This window comes from Gaeumannomyces tritici, assembly GCF_000145635.1.
Source record: "Gaeumannomyces tritici R3-111a-1 unplaced genomic scaffold supercont2.2, whole genome shotgun sequence".
Classification (NCBI taxonomy): domain Eukaryota; kingdom Fungi; phylum Ascomycota; class Sordariomycetes; order Magnaporthales; family Magnaporthaceae; genus Gaeumannomyces; species Gaeumannomyces tritici.
In genome coordinates, this window is record NW_008804546.1 from 5987934 (window position 1) to 6004184 (window position 16251).

A 16251-nucleotide genomic window follows, 5' to 3' on the forward strand; every position below is an offset into this window, starting at 1 on the left:
CAATAGCACCGGTACTTATAAAAACCCCGGCGCCAAAAAAAAAAGCATCCGAAAACGGTTAAAAGCAAAACCAGTACCGGTGGGCACCCCGAATTTGTTAAGCCCGTTTTTGTTAATACGCCGGAATGTATAAACTTTAGCAACCAATGCGTTATAAGCCGTTTAGCACCGCATTATACCGTTAACAAATTAATAAAGTACAAAAAGCCAATAAAATTAAAGCAATTTATTAAATATTTGCGGCAATTACTTAACCCGAAATTGCGCATATTTTTAGCTTTAAAAAGCGATTGGTAATATTTAGCAAAAAGCACGGCCGCAATACAAGCTTTTTTAATAGCAACGGGGTAAAGTTAAAGAAAAATACGTTAGCAATCCGGCCAAATAACGGAAAAAAAAGGAAAAAACGATTTACCGTATTATACCAAATGTTCCAATTGGCATAAAAACGATAAAATAATGCGTTCGTATTTAAAAAAATTAGCAAATTAGTAAATAAAAAAATTACCCGGAATTACAAAAAAAACGAACCAATTTTAAAATAACAAACCGCAATTTTACTAAACCGTTTTTTCCCGCTTTACTTTTTACCCAAATTATTAAACAAATAACCAATACAATTTACGCAAATGTTACGCGCAAAATTAAATAATTAATTAAAGCGCAAACGGGAAAAAAACGAAAAAAGCATTTACGTTATTTAATAATAAAGCAAAATGCTTTTAAGGATTTTCGTTAAAGCATTTATTGCTTTACGGGTTATAAATTTATATCGTTAAACGAAAAAATTAAATTAAAATAAAAAAACGAAAACGATTTAGCGGCAAAAAAATAAAAAAAAATAAATTATATAATTAGCGTTAACCCGCGCGTTGCCGCCGTTGTTATTATTAGCGCTAAAAAAGCCGTTGCTATTATTAAGCACTTTTACCGGGGGAGTACGGAAAGCGGGCCGGGTAAAAAAAGCGTTAAAAGCAACGGAATTGGAAAAAGGAAAAGTAATAATTGTTATTTAACCATTATTACAAGCGCCGTTACCGTTGCGGTTAACGCGTTTAACAAAATTAATTTTAGCCGTGCTTTTTTTTTAAAAAAAAGCCGTTAATTGGCATTGTAACCAATTAAAATTAAAAATAAAATTGGGAATGGCCGGAAATAAAAAAAAAAGGTGCAATTAAGCGCCGGAAATAAAAAGCGCGCTAAAAAAAATTGGAACGATAAAAATTAACCGGAAGCAATGCAATAAAAAAGTAACGGTTAAAAAAAGGAAGTATTGCATTAAAAAAGGAAAAAAGTTAAAAAAGAAAAGGTAAAAAAAAAAAGGGAAAAGGAAAAAGGAAGGGAAAAAAGAAAAAAGCAAGTAAAGCAAAAGGAAAGCACCGGCGAAAGAATAACCTTTTTAAACCCGCCCGAAGCTATTACGCCGGCAAAAAAAAGCACAATTACTTTCCAAATATAATTACTTACTCCCAATAAAGCTATAAGCACCCAAATAACAAATACAAAAAGCACCGCTACCTTAACGAAAGCAATTAAGCACCGGGCTAATAAAAATACGCACAAAAACGTTAACAAAAATAATTACCAATATTTAATTACATAAAAAAAAATAACAATAAAAAACGAATTACATTATACCGGATACGAACCGTACCCGGAAGCATAACGCAAAGCCGGAAAGCGCGAAGCGCTAGCTTTACGCAATAACCACCCGGCTAGCTAAGCTTTTGCTTATTAACGGCAATTGCCGGAATTACCCCGAAATAATAGCGCTTTTTTAAAACCACATTTTTTATACGTTTTCCTTATAATTTTTTTATATGTTAGCCCTTACCTTTACTTTACCATTATACCCTTTTGGCCGGGGGTACGAAAACGCTTTTTTGCCGAAGCATTTATTAGCAATCGAACGAACTATAGTAAACGGAGCCGGCGGTTTAATACCGACCCGGCACCGGTTCGTAAGCGCAAAGTTTTCCTCCTTAAGCCAAACCCAAGGGTTTCCCTTACGCAACATTTAGCAATAGCATTAAGGTCTTTTTTATAAACAGAATAAAGTATAAATATATAAATATATTTATATATACGTTATATAATTTCTTTATTTTTAAATAACGCATTTAGCAAAGCGTGCAGTAAAGCGTGCAATAAAGCGTGCATAAAGGGTGCAGCAAAGCGTCCACGTTTTTTTAATGTAATAACCCTTTGCACGAAATTCCCTTATTTACTATCTGCAGCCCGCAACAACAACGCGTGCACTCAATTAAAAATTCCCAACAACAATGTACCTTGCAATGTTAGTGCAACGGAATCTTTTCCCGCAAAAATTGCTTTTTTACTAACACATTGTTAAGGAAGGAGGTATTTTTACACGTTGCAGCCCGCAAAAAGATACAATCTTAGTACCTGTGTTTTTCCCATATCCTAAAACCGGTTAAAAGTAAATTATAATTTGTATTAAAAGTATGTTTAATAACCTCGTTATCCATTATTTAATTAAAGAGAATAATCCGCCACAGTACAGTGTTTCTCGCTCCTTGTCGGAATTATCGACGCGACTGGACGGTGCCCAATAGGATGTTCTCTCGCTCACCATGCAACCCCTGGGTGCCAGCAGCCGGCGGGTTAGGCGTGGTTAACCCCGAAACCCTGAGCACTCAGCCGCGGACCGTCCAACCCGAAACAATTCCCGACTCCTCCTCCTCCGGAAAGCATTGGATCGAGGCCAAGGCTTGGGAGGATAACCCTCCGGCGCTCGGAAGGAGAACCGCGCGCAGCAGGCGGCAGGCCTATGGGCCTTCCATTTTCCCCACGCGCGGGGTATTTTGCCTGGCTCAGCCCAACGCCCTCGTGCAGTCGGAAAGGGGGTCTGCTTCCTGCCCGATCTGGCGCACACGCTAGGCTGTCGCCCCAGATCCTGTACGACCGCCCTATCGCGGCATGGTCGGGCGAGGAGGCGGCTGTCAATTCCCGCCCGATGAGCTGCATCACGGCCAATCGTCGGCGTATTCAACGCTTTTCGCCAACTATCTAGGTCGGCCACGCGCCCGACCTGCCCTTCCCGTGTCATGCGGATTTGCCGGGGTGGTATGGAGGGCTTATCCTATCCAGCCATCCAGCGGCCTACAGCAGGCTGCGGGTTTTATGGCATGCGATTGGCAACAAGCCCGTATCAGAGTCGTTTCTATCGAATGAAGCAGGATTCCCCCACAGTCGGTCAACTCCTGGAAGAGTTGTCAACGCCAGCGCCTAAAAAAGGGAAGGTTAGGGGGGGGGGATCTGCATATAAAAAAACTCTCCTCCCCGTATGTAATCGATCAGCCAGCTAGTTAGCTCTTTTTTTGCTTTGCCTTACTTTACTTGCATATTTGCCATCTTTTTTTACGCATTTTCCCATTGCCTGCGTATCCTTATCCACCCCTTTTTTGCATTTTTTTCTGCGTATATTTTTCTCTGTCAATCGCATACCATGTCTGATTCCAACGATATTTACACTCTCGGCTGGATCTCGGCCATCCCTTCCGAATTCGTTGCTGCTAGATTCTTTCTCGACACACAACCCTGCCGCCCTAAAATCCTCGACCCGCACGACACCAATTCTTACAGCCTTGGCAAGATCGGACATCACAATGTCGTTATGGCCTGCTTGCCTGACGGAGAATACGGAATTACGGCGGCGGCTGTCGTAGCCACAAATATGCTGCGCAGTTTCCCTAACATCCGCTTCAGTTTGATGGTTGGTATTGGAGGCGGCGCGCCGAGCTCAAGGAACAATATGCGACTTGGCGATATCGTGGTCAGCAGTCCCGTCGATGGCGAAGGTGGCGTATTCCAGTACGACTTTGGGAAGTCGATTCAAAATCGTGCTTTTACCCATACAAGGCACCTAAACCAGCCGCCAACAGCTCTGCGAACGGCAGTAAGCGTCCTGAGAACCCAACACAAAACCGATGGCCATCGGTACGAAGCCCAAATCGCCGAGCTATTAAAAGGGAAAAGGCGATCTATCCTTGCAGAATTCTCTCGTCCACCTCCCACGAGCGACAGGCTGTATATGCCCACGTTTGTGCATTTGGACGATGATAAAAGTTGCCAAGCTTTATGCGGCGATCGTCCGGAATATTTGGTCCCCCGGCCAGAACGAGAGGAGCCGGAGGATGGGGAAGATTTCGCCGTCGTCCACTACGGATTAATCGCCAGCGCTAACCAGCTGATGAAGGACGCTACAATTCGTGATCAGCTGGCATCGATGAAGCGCGTCCTTTGCTTCGAAATGGAAGCGGCCGGCCTGATGAACAACTTCCCTTGCCTCGTTATCCGGGGCATTTGCGACTATTCGGACTCTCACAAGAACAAGGAGTGGCAAGGCTTTGCCGCTATGATGGCGGCAGCGTATGCGAAAGACCTTTTGTGCCAGATCGTGCCCAGCCAGGTCGAGGAGGAAAAGCAAGCAGATAAATACGTGCAGACTGCAAACAGCGCACCCGATTCCCTCAGATCCAACGCCCGCATCGCCACCACCACCACACCACCGACCCAGGCGGCCACCATTACGGGTACCCCCAGCGTCGCCTGCACGCAGGGTCTCGAATCCGCCCTCTACAACATCGCCCCGGCCACCCCTGAGTACAACAACCTGTGGAGTGCCAAAGGCGCGCTTCCAATTCGACCCCTGCCCGGGGATCGCGTAACGCACAACTATTACAACCAACCAGGGCCCGGCCCGAATCTCCAAGGGAGTCAGGGTTAGTAGCTCTTGTTTTTAATTCGGGACATTGTGTTACGTTTGGGAAAGGCTAACGCTGACCTCTTTTAAGCGCGTCCGTCTAGCCACAAACAAACCGCAAAGAGCGTCTTCGAAGAGCATCTCAACATTTACGAGACAACGAAAATGACGTACGGCTTCGACCATCCGGATACGCTGCGGGCCGCACACAAGGTGGCGAGCATGCTCAAGAACCAGGAGAAGCTCGCGGCCGCGCTCGAGTGGTACGACAGGATCTACAAGAGTTGGAAAAAGACGCTCGTTCCCGATCACCCGCAGACTCTGCAGGCTGCGCGCGATGTGGCCGACGTGTTGAAGGAGATGGGCAAGGACGCGGCCGCGCTCGATTGGTACGACAGGATCTATCAGGGCAGGAAAGCCACCCTGGGCCCAGACGATCCGGAGACCTTGCAAGCTGCGCACGGAGTTTCTAGGATGTTAGTGAAGCAGGGCAAACGAAAGCTGGCTATTGAGTGGTACGAGGCCATACTGAAGGCCGGAGAGAAGCTCGTTCCCGGACATCCAGCGATCGTGGAGGCCGAGGCGGCTTTGGCAGGCATACGAGTAAAGAGCCGATTTACACGAGGGCTGTGAAGTAAGAGCAGGTACAACATGAGAAACTTTAGAACGCATGATTAGGCATTCGGCATTCTGTAGCAACGAAGAGGGAGTGCAGTAGGACCATTGATAGGTTGACCTGTCTCTAGAGAACGAAAGAAAGTAGTTTGGGGGTAGGAGGGCCTCCGGCCCTTTACATAAAGCTTCTCAGGGGCCAGTGCCCGGGTGCTCATGTGCCGGGTGCTCTCATGCCCTTGGTGCGCTTCCAAAACCCTTCTCCACAGCTCACTACACACTGGTATCCACCTGCCTCTGATACATTCACTGGTAGTGCTACTATGGCTTCGGATCTTCGTTCCTCGAATTTTTGTGCCACAGGTATACCGCGATGCAGATAATAAGAAGCACAACAGCCCCCCCAACCGAGCCGGCGATAATTCCAGTTTTGTTGTCGTCGCCGCTGGGGCCTGGTGGCGCCGACGAGGTTTGTGTGCCTGACGCCGACGAGGTGCCTGTGCCCGATGACTTTAACGACGTTGATGCTGGTGTGGTCGTGAGTAAATCCGCAAGGATGATGTCCCAATACCGCCCGGTGGTATCGGTAGGCCCCATGAATGCTTGCAGGCTGTCGGTATACACATCTAGGTACAGCTCGGGCCCGGAGTGGTCGTTTGACAGCTTATACGTTTTGCCGCCAATGTCGGCCGTAACTGTCCAGCTCTGGCCGGTTAAATCGCGCGGCACGGTGAGGTGTGGGTACGTTTTGTTGCTTGAAACACCGAGGCACAGCGGCTGGCCGGTTTGCTTGGTGCAAATGTTGAACCGGAGAGCGTCGGCCCCAGGGATGAAGTACCAGGAGATAGGGGGGTCGCTTCGGGAGGCATGAAGGCCGTAGTCGGATGTGGAATTGTCCAAAGCTAGGCTTCCGTACGAGTTTGCGAGCTTGTAGAGGGTTGTGTCGGAGGCTGGATGCCACCGCGCCATGGTGGATGCCCGTGATTGATAGGTTTGTTTTCCGACTGCACCGAGGGGGTTTGTGCGGATACTGTTAGCTATTTGAGCGGACAAGGTATGGGCGCTTTTGGTGAGAGATGGGGGGAACCAAACCAATGGAAGAAGATTTGAAGGAAACAACAGGGGTGTAGTAAAACAGCTAAAACGTGGACGCCTGTGATCACTTGATCCAAGCCACCTTTGAGAGCCCAATGTCAAATTGCCAGCAGTTTGGCGTGTGCTGTCTTGATCGCCCAAGCGAATTTTGTGGCGCGGCCTTATGGACGAATGCAGCAAGGTACTTCCTCCTCGATTGCGAGACCATTGGTGCCAAATCATCAAAACGTGCTCGTGGCTACGGTCCAGAGGTAGGTGCCCGGGAATGTGGCTTAAGCCACCGGCCGAGAATCAACAAGCCGGGCGGACAACCCTGCCTTAAAGTGTAATTCCATGCGGGGGAGGTGCGTGTGACGCGCCACTAACTGCAAACTCGGGCAAGCAAAGCAAGCCGTAGTGATAACCAAAAGCATTTGTATTGGCGGCTATTCCGTCGAACATTGTCAAGCTCGAGCATTATGGAGAAGCAGCTCGAGATGCTCAGCAACGTGCCGGGCATCAACAGGCTCTCGCAGGTGGTGGCGCAGGACTTCAACGTCGCCATCAAGCTGCCAGACAACGTCAAGTGCACTGGTGGTACGCATCTCCCTCAACACGACTATACAAAACGGTTGGCTAACATGGGTGCATCCCTTAGGCTCGGCGGGCAACATCTGCACAGTTCGCTCCGAAACAATGCCATAGCCGGGCCGTTTGGTACGTACACCCCGTCAAGAGCTCCGAGATGATAAGCCCGATCCTTGACTGAGCAGGCAAAATAAAACAGGCGGTTGCTTCCCCATCCAGCAGATCGACGTCGAGCCGACGATCAACACGCCACAAAACATCAAAAGCTTCAAGGGCCTGCCGGGTGTGCTGAGCCAGATCGACGGCAACCTGCGCGACCTGGACGAGGCCATAAAGGCGCTGGCCAGGGAGGGCTCGGCCGAAGCCAAAAACAACCTGGAGGCAGGCCACGCCCTGCTCAAGGCCTCGGCCATCTCCAAGCGGTTCCCGACCACGACGCAGCTCGCGCCCACCAACGCCGTGGCCGGCCCCACCTCGGCTGGTGGCGGTGCCAATGCGTCGACCACACCGGCGGCATCGCTGACCTCGGCCGCGGCGACGTCGAGGAGGAGGAAGGGGAAGAGGGTCACACTCACACGCAAGCGGATGAGGCCCACCTCGTCGGCGTCGGCGACGACCACGGCGCCCTCTGGCGGTGCTGCCTCGACTACGGCCGCGGCGACGTCTGCTCTCGCAGCCAGCACGACAGGCACGGCGCTGAGCTCATCCCTGGTGCTCAAGCCCTTCCGTGCCTGAGAATTCTTGTCGGGGCACAAGGAAGAGAACGAGTCCGTGATTTTGCGAGAAGAGTGGCCGGTCCAGAAAGGCAGCCGGGGTTTGTTTCTGCATTTGCATCCCCATTTCCATTGTATATACACATGTCCGGTTCGATAGCTCACCGATGACTTACACAGCTTCCTATATCGAACAAGTCCGATGCCAGGGATGTCATGACGCCGCTATCTACGTTCTCCGAGGGTCCGCTTCGTCTTTTAAGCGACAAGTGTGCTGCTCCGCTTCTTGGAGACGGCCTCCCCTGGCTAGGGGTTAGGTATTGAAGTCAAGTATGTTTCTTCTCGATGTCTCGGGTTCGCCTGGAGCGAACTCACTCACCCTTGAATCGCGCGCTTCTTTTTCCCCCCTGACGCCTTTTGGCGCGAGCGATGCCCCTCCGAGTTTGGCGCCTATCCCAATCGGGTATGGCGCCGTCTCTACACAGTCCGCTACGCGCTAGACGTTTTTCGGCCGCGCTATAAATAGAGCCTCCTCCCCCGATGTCACTTTTTTGTACTTTCGACTTTATATCCTCATTTTTCCCCCATTATTTTTTACTAGGTTTTACTGCTTCGCTTTAACTTTAGTTGTAATATTCTGCTAAAAATCCTGGTATTTTGTTTTATTTTTTAACCCCTGAATCATTTTTTTTTGCTTTTTTTTTGGTTATAAATTGTTTGCTCTTTTTAAGGTTAAACGTTTGCATTTGCGCTTTTCTGCTTTTTTTTTTAACTGGCTGCTTAAGTATTATTAATTTATTTATTATTTTTAATTGCAATTTTAACCCGATTTAATTCGATTTGGTTTTTAATTTTTTTAACGCTACGTTATTTACTTTTTTGCTAAACGTTAGATTATTTTATCCGCCTGTTACGGTATAACCCTAATGACAATGGTCGCCGTTGTGGGAGAACGAGGTTATTAACAAAGGTGCAGAAAGGATCCAGATGGGACCCCTTCCCGTGGTCGCCAAGGGCACTATATACCACGTGGCCACAGCTACACAAGCCACTAAGGCGGTGCAGGCCAAAGGCCGTGCACCGATTTATTACACCGCCTGCAACTTTTAGCTTATTGTTATAAAAGAAACAGTGCATACTGTGGAAGAGGCTTTAAGCATAAATATTAACTGCTTAAGGCATTAAAAGAGCGGTTCCTTTGCTTAGGAGTGTATAACGCTTCCAGGCATTAAAAGGGAAGCTTAGTAAGCAAGGAGGACAAGGAAGTTACGTGTATATAAAGGGCAAAAGCCCTTACAAAGCTTTGCTCTTTAAATCCTTTCCTCTTTAAAGCAAACTAACCGGAACAGCCTTACACCGTGCTTATCCCTTTTGCTTGCAACATTTATTTATTTATTTATTTATTTATTTATTTATTTATTTATTTATTTATTTATTTATTTATTTATTTATTTATTTATTTATTTATTTATTTATTTATTTATTTATTTATTACCACACAGTACCGACTTTGTCCAGAATTTTGCCTGCGTCGCGAAAGTTGCACAATCCATAGCTTCCGATCGAGCCAGCGCTTTATCGCCCATCGTCAATCACGCATCAAAGGTATCTTCGGTCTGCCGCCCGAAGATCGCGCGAGAACGGGACCAAGAAAAGAGCTACGATCCAAAGTCAAACGGCTGGGAGGAAAGAAAACGTGGGAACCTCACGGCAAGCTGATCAAGGACCTGCCCAAGGTGGTGGCAGCGTCGAGGAAGAAGCACGCATTACGCCAAAAACAACAGGGGCCCTTGGTACGCCTTGGGTGTCCAGTATCCGGCGGCGATGGAGCCGGTTTACGAACTTCAAACATATCAACGATATCAACAAGGCAACATTTCACTTCAGTGATTTTTCGTTTTGCAGACTACTATCAGGCTAACCTCAGATCGAGCTGACAACGAGAAGAGGAACACAATTGGAACGCAACTCCCACCCAACAAGGACGGAATGCGACAGGACGGCGGCTAGTTCCATCGGCGCTCGTGGTGTTAAGCTGCTTCCGTTCTTCCAGTACGGCGGCCGGATCGGTAGCATACCACCCGGCGCCGACTGGTCTGTCTCCAACTTTGGAACGCTAAAGTTTAACATCGTCTTCCGCGCCGCGATCGAGACCCACCAGCAGCACGACATAGCCACAGAATTTACCCTTGGGACCAACCGGGGCCAAGGGGTGTGCCCGCGCGCGCCGACAACTAAGGCCTACAGTGGGATCTAGTCGCTTTCATCGCGGCCGTTCCGCCCAACGAGTCCTTCTACCTCGTGGCTCCCGGCCGAGGAACGGCCGAGCTGGCGTCTCTGTCGACTTGTCGCACCACATAAATCCCTGTCAATGGGCGGCGTCTCGGCGGAACTACGGCTGATCAACATTGCATGGGATCAGTGTGTTCTGCGCCACGGCAACCTGACTGAGAGCACTTCGACCGTCGACAATACGATGGGAGAGACCTCCTTGGCGCTGGGCGCTGGCACGAAGTTGACAGGCTACCGTCTGTTTGTCTTCTATCGGAAGCTCACTTTAAGCCGGAACCTTGTTTTCAACGTGGCCCAGGACAAGGCCATATTGAGCAATTGAGCTTTCGTCGTCAATCACTCCGACGGTGCCGGCGCCCGTGTGGCGGACTCTGGGGAGACAACATCCTCACAGACACGGCGATGAAAGAGCTGCCAATAAAAAGGCCAGCAATTATGGTACGCGCCTGCCCACCTTGGTCCATGTTTGTGTTTTCATGTTGTTGACTGACCCTTGCTATTGGGACAGGTCGGGATCACATCCGACATGTCGTGGCTCAAACTGATCTCCGCCAAGCCACTGTCGAAAATGGCATCCTTGGGCCCCGCGGGCCGGCACGGAAGACCATAGTGATCGAGAGCGCCCGGAACCTGACCCTGGGCGCTGTTTCTAAGCTTGAGGAGTATGTTGAAGCTGGTTAGTCTACCGTCATTTTCAGTGGTGGCTCCTCAAGCTACTACCCCAAAAAGGACTGTGGCTCAAGGGCGGAATTTACTAGCTAGCTCACGAAACTGATGTCAAGCACCAAGGACCACCAAGTTGCCGCCGATGGCGTGGCCGCGCTTCTTTCCTCGCTTGGTCTAAGCCCCCGGGTCAAGGCCTACAGGAACAGTACCTGGTACACTGTCACAAAAGAGGCTATCACCAAGGGCCGGCACACTGTTCCAGGCCTTGGCACGGAGGATCTGCACGCGCACCCGGCACGGATGCTCCGCACCGGTGCTGCGCCGGGCAGATGCTTACCGAGCACCCGTCGGCAACAACAGGGGTGTGGTGATGGGTACTATCGCATCAAGGGAACCGTAGGGGGGAAAGACGTAAATATAAGGCTACCCCGAAGGGTGCCAGGAGTATCTATCGCCTAACCCTCGTATATCAATCAAGACGTGGGCGATCTATCTGTGCGTGTCGTGCGCCTCCAAAGAAGCCATCCGTGTGCCGTACGGGCGGTGGGTAAAGAGTCCCCCGCCCGTTACGTGACCGAGGTTCCGTGCACCGCACTCAATATGCCCCCTCCCGAAGAAAAAGGCATCGTCCTCGGATGCAAACAAGGATGTTAAGCGGTACTCTTTCGCCGGAAGACAAGTCCTTCCATTGACTAATTTCTTTTTTGTCTCGTCTCGTTCTCCATCTCAAATCCATCGCAATCAATCAAGCAAATTCCGTGGCAATGTACTGACTGGGTGTGCTGCTGGACGTTCCGGAAGCGGCTCTCGTCGTCGCAGGTATCGAAGCTCGTTAATCACCACATACTCTCGACCTCGACACCACCTCCATCTCCGTAAGTCCTAACAACCTCCTCGGCAGCTCCCCGCTCACGATCCTTCTTGGCTTTATCCAGCCGGCTGTAGAAGGCTTGCTCTTGCTTGGCCTCCTCCGCGGCAACTTCCTTCGCCAAGTCCTTGAACAATGCCGCTGTCGCTGTCTGGAGCTCCCGCGCAACACGTCGACGACCATCCGCTGTGGTCTTTCCCAGCTTCCTTACTGTGACTTCTCCTCCCCAGATCCTGGGCTTGACAGCTGGCTCCGGCTCGGCCTTCTTCTTGTGGTACTTCGTGGTGGTTTCGCCAGCTACCTTGCTGGTATCCTCGTCCGCATCCTTGTTGCCATGGTAAATTCCCATCACTCGGGCTCGGATGTCGTCTGCGCTCAGTTGGGGTTGCATAGGCTTGCCTCTCATTGCTCCCCTGCACTTGTATGCCTCGTGGGAATTGCCGCACAGAATGCAGTAGTCCTTCATAAACCGCCTCTCTGGGGTCCAGATTCCCTGCTGTGCGTCGATTTTTTCCTTGAACGCCCACAGGTCCTTGTCGCCGATGCTGGTCCGTGCCTCGCAGGTGGTGCAGGACATGATGATGATCGTTCCCAGTTTTCCGCGACTGTGCGAGATCACCATGTTGTCCCGCGAGCTGGTGAATCCTGAGCGGCGGTCGTCCCTCGAAAGGATAACGACTGCGTAGTCCCAGTCCTTGCTCATCGATCCTCGGCTGGTTCGGACATCGACTCTGTCGTGAACAATGTCCGTCTTTGGCACCTTGTTCAGGGCCTGTCGGACATTCTTGCCCTGAGCTCCGTATGGGCAGATCACGCCGACGTCTGGAACCTGTTCTCCGTCTGAGGATAGGCCATATTGTTGCAGCTTGCGGACAGCATCGATGGCCAGCTTGGTGTGAACCTCATTCTTGTAGCTGGTTCCGACTTGGACGGCGTCCTTGGTCTCTGCGTTCCAGATGACAATGCGTGCTGGGGTCTTCGGAGTTCCGATGATGTTCTCATCAGAGAACATCCTGTCGGCTGCCAGCTCCGCATTGTTCTTTTTGGCTCCTCCCTCTACCTGCTGATCCCTGATGGAAACCATGTCGCCCCGGTACCAGCGTTCCGAAATGAACTCTTCTTGCTGTCCGCTTTGTCGCAGTGACTTCATCAGGCGGGTGATTGGCTGTCTGCAGTTCATCCATCTCGTCATAAGTGGAGTGGCCAGTTGCTGTGCTTTCTGACAGTATGTACCTTCTCCGAAACCCGACTTGCCCACGCGGAAAGCTTTGGTTCCGAAGACGAGGGGCGGGGACTGATTCGGATCTCCTGTCGTAACCCGGAGCTGGGCGTTTGGACATGCCGTCACGGCGACAAGCCACTCTGGCTCCGTGAGCCGGCCTGCCTCCTCCTGCAGCACGGTTCGGACCTTGTCGCAGATGTTTGGATGATGGTTCCTGAGGGTGTGCAGAGCCGTTGGAGTCGCCACGATAACATCTGCCTGATCCAGGAGTTGCTCTGCTGCAATTTTGCAGGCCTCCTTGAGCACTGCGAGGTTGTTCTCGAAGGCCTGTGGGTTGACCTTCCGATCGCGGATGAGTTCCCAGGCGGGCCTGTAGTTGACGTCTGTGCTCATCAGGCTCAAGACTTGCTCGCCGAGTGCAAACTCGCCGCCGTGGGGCCGGCGGTCTTTCTTTGTCGCGTGAGTGTCCCTGGCCAGTTCCAGGATGTCTCGAGTGATCGCATGGAGTGTGATCTCGTCGACCTCATCGAAGTCATCCTCACGTCGGGCTCGGTTGGTATTCATGACGTATCCCTCCTCCCGAGTCCAAGTGTTCATTCGGATGATTTTGAGCTCTGACTTCCGGATCCTCCTGTACTCCGCGGACAGGCGCTCACAGAGGTCATTGCCCTGCATGTTTTCACTGCAGGTGATGACCACCTTGTTCCGGCCATCCTTCTTGTCTTCCTCGGGTGCCAGCCCGCCCCGGGTCTCCCGAGGCAGGGTTGGCTTGGCCTTGGTGATGCCCTTGTGCGTGTCGATCTTGTCCTTGATGATTGCGATAATCAACAAGAGGCCCACCATTGTCTTGCCTGATCCTGGGGCGCCGTGGATGACCAGGTGTCCGTACGGCAGACCCTCGGCGAGGAACACCTTTTTCTGGTCCGAGTTGAGCGACTTGAACGCGGTGTGTAGGTCTTCCTCACCAGGCTCCGGTGTGCCGGCTATGAGACGGCCGATGGTTGGGAACATGTTCGGCAGGTGCACCAGCTCCTTTGGTCTTCTCAGATCCTTGATGAATGCGGCTGGTCCCTCCGTGTCCCCGTCCGCCTGCAGGGCTAGGTTGTTGATGGCTGCAACGCATGCCTTCATCGGGAGACCTTGGTGCTCGGGCAAGAAGTATCCTGCAACCTGGTACGCATCGTTTCTCAGGTGGTACTTGTTTGTGACGTCGACCCACGGAAGTTCGAATGTGAGAGGAAGGGGTCGTGGGGGCTCCTCTCCGGTCGTCGGGTGCTTCCATGTGGGCCAGAGGGGGTGCATGGGCATGTAGGCTATGAAGGCTGCGTCTGCCTTGCTGATGAGGTCGGTTGGCATGTCCACACGAGTGGCCTTCAGGGGATATTGATCCTCGGGGTCTGGTGCCCAGTCTGGGGTCTTGATGTTTCCCTTGTTTTCGAGGGCCCACTGCATCACGCGGTCTTTCCATGCTTGCATTGTCTCGCGGATGACCGCGCCGTCCTCCCGTGTCTTCCTTGGCTTGAGTTCGAGGTACCATCCCTCGACTGTCTTCCTGAGCTTGTCCCGTTCTTCCTCGCTCATGTTCTCGGGGGCCTTGTCGCTCATGTACAGGCGTGCCAGAGTTTTGAGAATCACGACGTCGCACTCCTCAGTCTTGCCTCCCGCGCCAGCTTCTGCTTTCTCAAAGCCTCTGATGATCTCGCGGGCGCGGACCTTGCTCTCCTCGCCGTCGCTTCGAGGCCAGTCCGGCAGCTCCGGGCCCTTGTAGCTGACTTTGACGAGCTTGAGCTTGCACATCTGATCCATTCGAGGGAGGAGCTCCGGATATTTAGCGTTGGCGAGGAGGAGACATTCCATCACGTGGCCTTGGACACAGCGCACCTTGACGGCGCGCACCTTGACCTCGGTCTGGCGCATCTTGTCTGCGGACAACCTCTGGAGCATATTCTCCTCGATCACCGCGCGCCCCAGGTCGAGCGTCATGGAGCCTTGGTCCGGCCAACGATTGCGCGCGGGGTCTGGTGCCTTGCTGGTGCCGGCCCGAGCCTCAAAGTTGGGAATGTCGATGAGCTGCTGTCTGGGAGAGGCCTTGAAGTAGTCCTTGCCGGGGTGACCTCGGGTTGGGGCGAGCACCACGAATTCCAGCTGATCCAGCGTGTCCGTTGCTCCAGCGTTGCACTCCGTGGGAATGAACAAGTCAATTCCCACGAACACATGCTCCTTTGCCTCATCAACCTCGGCTCGGAACTTCTTGAGTTGTTCCACGACGCTGGCCAGACCCTTTCCCACCTCCGTCACCTTGCGTTCCAGATACTCATCGTTTATGTCAACGATGATCCCGCTCTTAAGCGTCTTGAAGTGGGCTCGGGTGATCTTCCGTGGCTTGACCTCACTCCACAGGATGTTGTGCAGGTATGTTGGCAGCGCCTGGTCACCCCAAATGGTCTCAAATTTGGGCTCCCAGCAATGCTTGGCTGAGAAGGCAATGGTAGCGACCTGCATTCTCTTGACAGACGCCTTGTAGTAGATCTTGACCTGAATTTCTCCCCAGCTGTGGGCCAGTTGCTTCACAGTCACCGCTGACGAGTTGCCTCTGCCTGGTGCCGACGGCTCCATGCGTCTGAAGCTTTCTTTGTAGTTGACCAGATTGCTTCCGTTCACGGCACAGAGTCCGTCAACCTGCTGGTCCTCGGTCAGGATCTTGGCTGCCATCGTGCATGGTAGTTGTTTGAAGTGATCCCGATGTCGTCTGACGCTTGCTTGGTAGTTGATGAGGAAAGAAAAACGAGAAGGAGGAGGGTGCAGAACCAGAGTTGTAAAATCTCTGATAGTGAAATTGTGTGGGACCCACAATTTCCGTCGAGTTCCAAACGGAAGGAACGATCGCCTGCTCTCAAAATTAGGTTGAATCTCGTCCTGGGGATGGAGGAGCTGGTAATGAGTCAAATAGAAGGTGGTTGTTTGGTGTTCGCATTCGGTAGCTGATATAGTTTACTTGTTTGTGCATGGTCTCGTCGCCAACCTGCACCGGAGGTTCCCAGACCGTGCCTGGGTCCCCCGATCTTGTCCTTTACGCCTGCGCGAAGGCGTCTCCGTCCACTGTCGGGAGATGATGTTACTTGTTCAGCGAAGCCCGACGTGCACCAAAACCCAGCTGGCACCGCCTACCGGACGGAGCGAAGCGAGGGGGAGGTAGGTAGGTGGAGGCTGGGTTTTGGTGCACGGAAGGTGTCACGGTAGTGAAGGGAAACAGAGAAAACAGTGGTACAAGTGGTAGGTAGGTAAGGTCATGAGGAGCCAAAGAAGAACCTCCAGGCCGGCCGCGGGCGCACGAAATATCTCGTGCGGGCGGCCCCACCCTTATCGCCCTTATCGGGCGGGGTGGTCCTCTGGGCCCACTCTTCGAAAAGGCTCTTCTTTATTTATTTAGCTTTAGGCCAATAAATAATAAATAATAAATAATAAATAATAAATAATAAATAATAAATAA

The 16251-nt window shown here is 51.4% G+C and overlaps 8 protein-coding genes across 8 annotated transcripts; 6 read left to right on the forward strand and 2 right to left on the reverse strand.

Moving 5' to 3' along the window:
• Positions 1–2577: 2577 nt before the first annotated feature.
• GGTG_04580 (hypothetical protein) lies at positions 2578–2901 on the forward strand (the record flags this gene model as incomplete). Its single annotated transcript, XM_009222377.1, has 1 exon — positions 2578–2901. The coding sequence occupies one exon, from the start codon at positions 2578–2580 to the stop codon at positions 2899–2901; it is 324 nt and encodes a 107-aa protein (XP_009220641.1).
• A 336-nt stretch (positions 2902–3237) lies between these two features.
• Positions 3238–5534, forward strand: GGTG_04581 (hypothetical protein). Its single transcript, XM_009222378.1, has 2 exons — positions 3238–4745; positions 4818–5534. The coding sequence occupies exons 1-2, from the start codon at positions 3470–3472 to the stop codon at positions 5357–5359; spliced, it is 1818 nt and encodes a 605-aa protein (XP_009220642.1). The 5' UTR covers positions 3238–3469; the 3' UTR covers positions 5360–5534.
• Positions 5535–5659: 125 nt separating this feature from the next.
• On the reverse strand, positions 5660–6307 carry GGTG_04582 (hypothetical protein; the record flags this gene model as incomplete). Its single annotated transcript, XM_009222379.1, has 1 exon — positions 5660–6307. One exon carries the CDS (start codon positions 6305–6307, stop codon positions 5660–5662), a length of 648 nt encoding a protein of 215 aa, XP_009220643.1.
• A 584-nt stretch (positions 6308–6891) lies between these two features.
• Positions 6892–7735, forward strand: GGTG_04583 (hypothetical protein; the record flags this gene model as incomplete). The annotated part of the gene is made up of 2 exons (XM_009222380.1): positions 6892–7129; positions 7200–7735. The coding sequence occupies 2 exons, from the start codon at positions 6892–6894 to the stop codon at positions 7733–7735; spliced, it is 774 nt and encodes a 257-aa protein (XP_009220644.1).
• Positions 7736–8700: 965 nt separating this feature from the next.
• GGTG_04584 (hypothetical protein) lies at positions 8701–9970 on the forward strand (the record flags this gene model as incomplete). Its single annotated transcript, XM_009222381.1, has 3 exons — positions 8701–8788; positions 9319–9506; positions 9641–9970. The coding sequence occupies 3 exons, from the start codon at positions 8701–8703 to the stop codon at positions 9968–9970; spliced, it is 606 nt and encodes a 201-aa protein (XP_009220645.1).
• Positions 9971–10084: 114 nt separating this feature from the next.
• Positions 10085–10397, forward strand: GGTG_04585 (hypothetical protein; the record flags this gene model as incomplete). Its single annotated transcript, XM_009222382.1, has 1 exon — positions 10085–10397. The coding sequence occupies one exon, from the start codon at positions 10085–10087 to the stop codon at positions 10325–10327; it is 243 nt and encodes an 80-aa protein (XP_009220646.1). The 3' UTR covers positions 10328–10397.
• A 382-nt stretch (positions 10398–10779) lies between these two features.
• Positions 10780–11245, forward strand: GGTG_04586 (hypothetical protein; the record flags this gene model as incomplete). The annotated part of the gene is made up of 2 exons (XM_009222383.1): positions 10780–11082; positions 11150–11245. 2 exons carry the CDS (start codon positions 10780–10782, stop codon positions 11243–11245), a joined length of 399 nt encoding a protein of 132 aa, XP_009220647.1.
• Positions 11246–11507: 262 nt separating this feature from the next.
• GGTG_04587 (hypothetical protein) lies at positions 11508–15473 on the reverse strand (the record flags this gene model as incomplete). Its single annotated transcript, XM_009222384.1, has 1 exon — positions 11508–15473. The coding sequence occupies one exon, from the start codon at positions 15471–15473 to the stop codon at positions 11508–11510; it is 3966 nt and encodes a 1321-aa protein (XP_009220648.1).
• Between the last annotated feature and the right edge of the window lie 778 nt (positions 15474–16251).

What these genes read in the sequence shown, in the direction of transcription:
- GGTG_04581 (XM_009222378.1), top strand. Translation starts at nt 3,470, where the DNA reads ATGTCTGATTCCAACGATATTTACACTCTCGGCTGGATCTCGGCCATC. An exon ending in GAATCTCCAAGGGAGTCAGG is followed by an intron (nt 4,746 to 4,817) that starts GTTAGTAGCTCT and finishes ACCTCTTTTAAG; the next exon opens with CGCGTCCGTCTAGCCACAAA.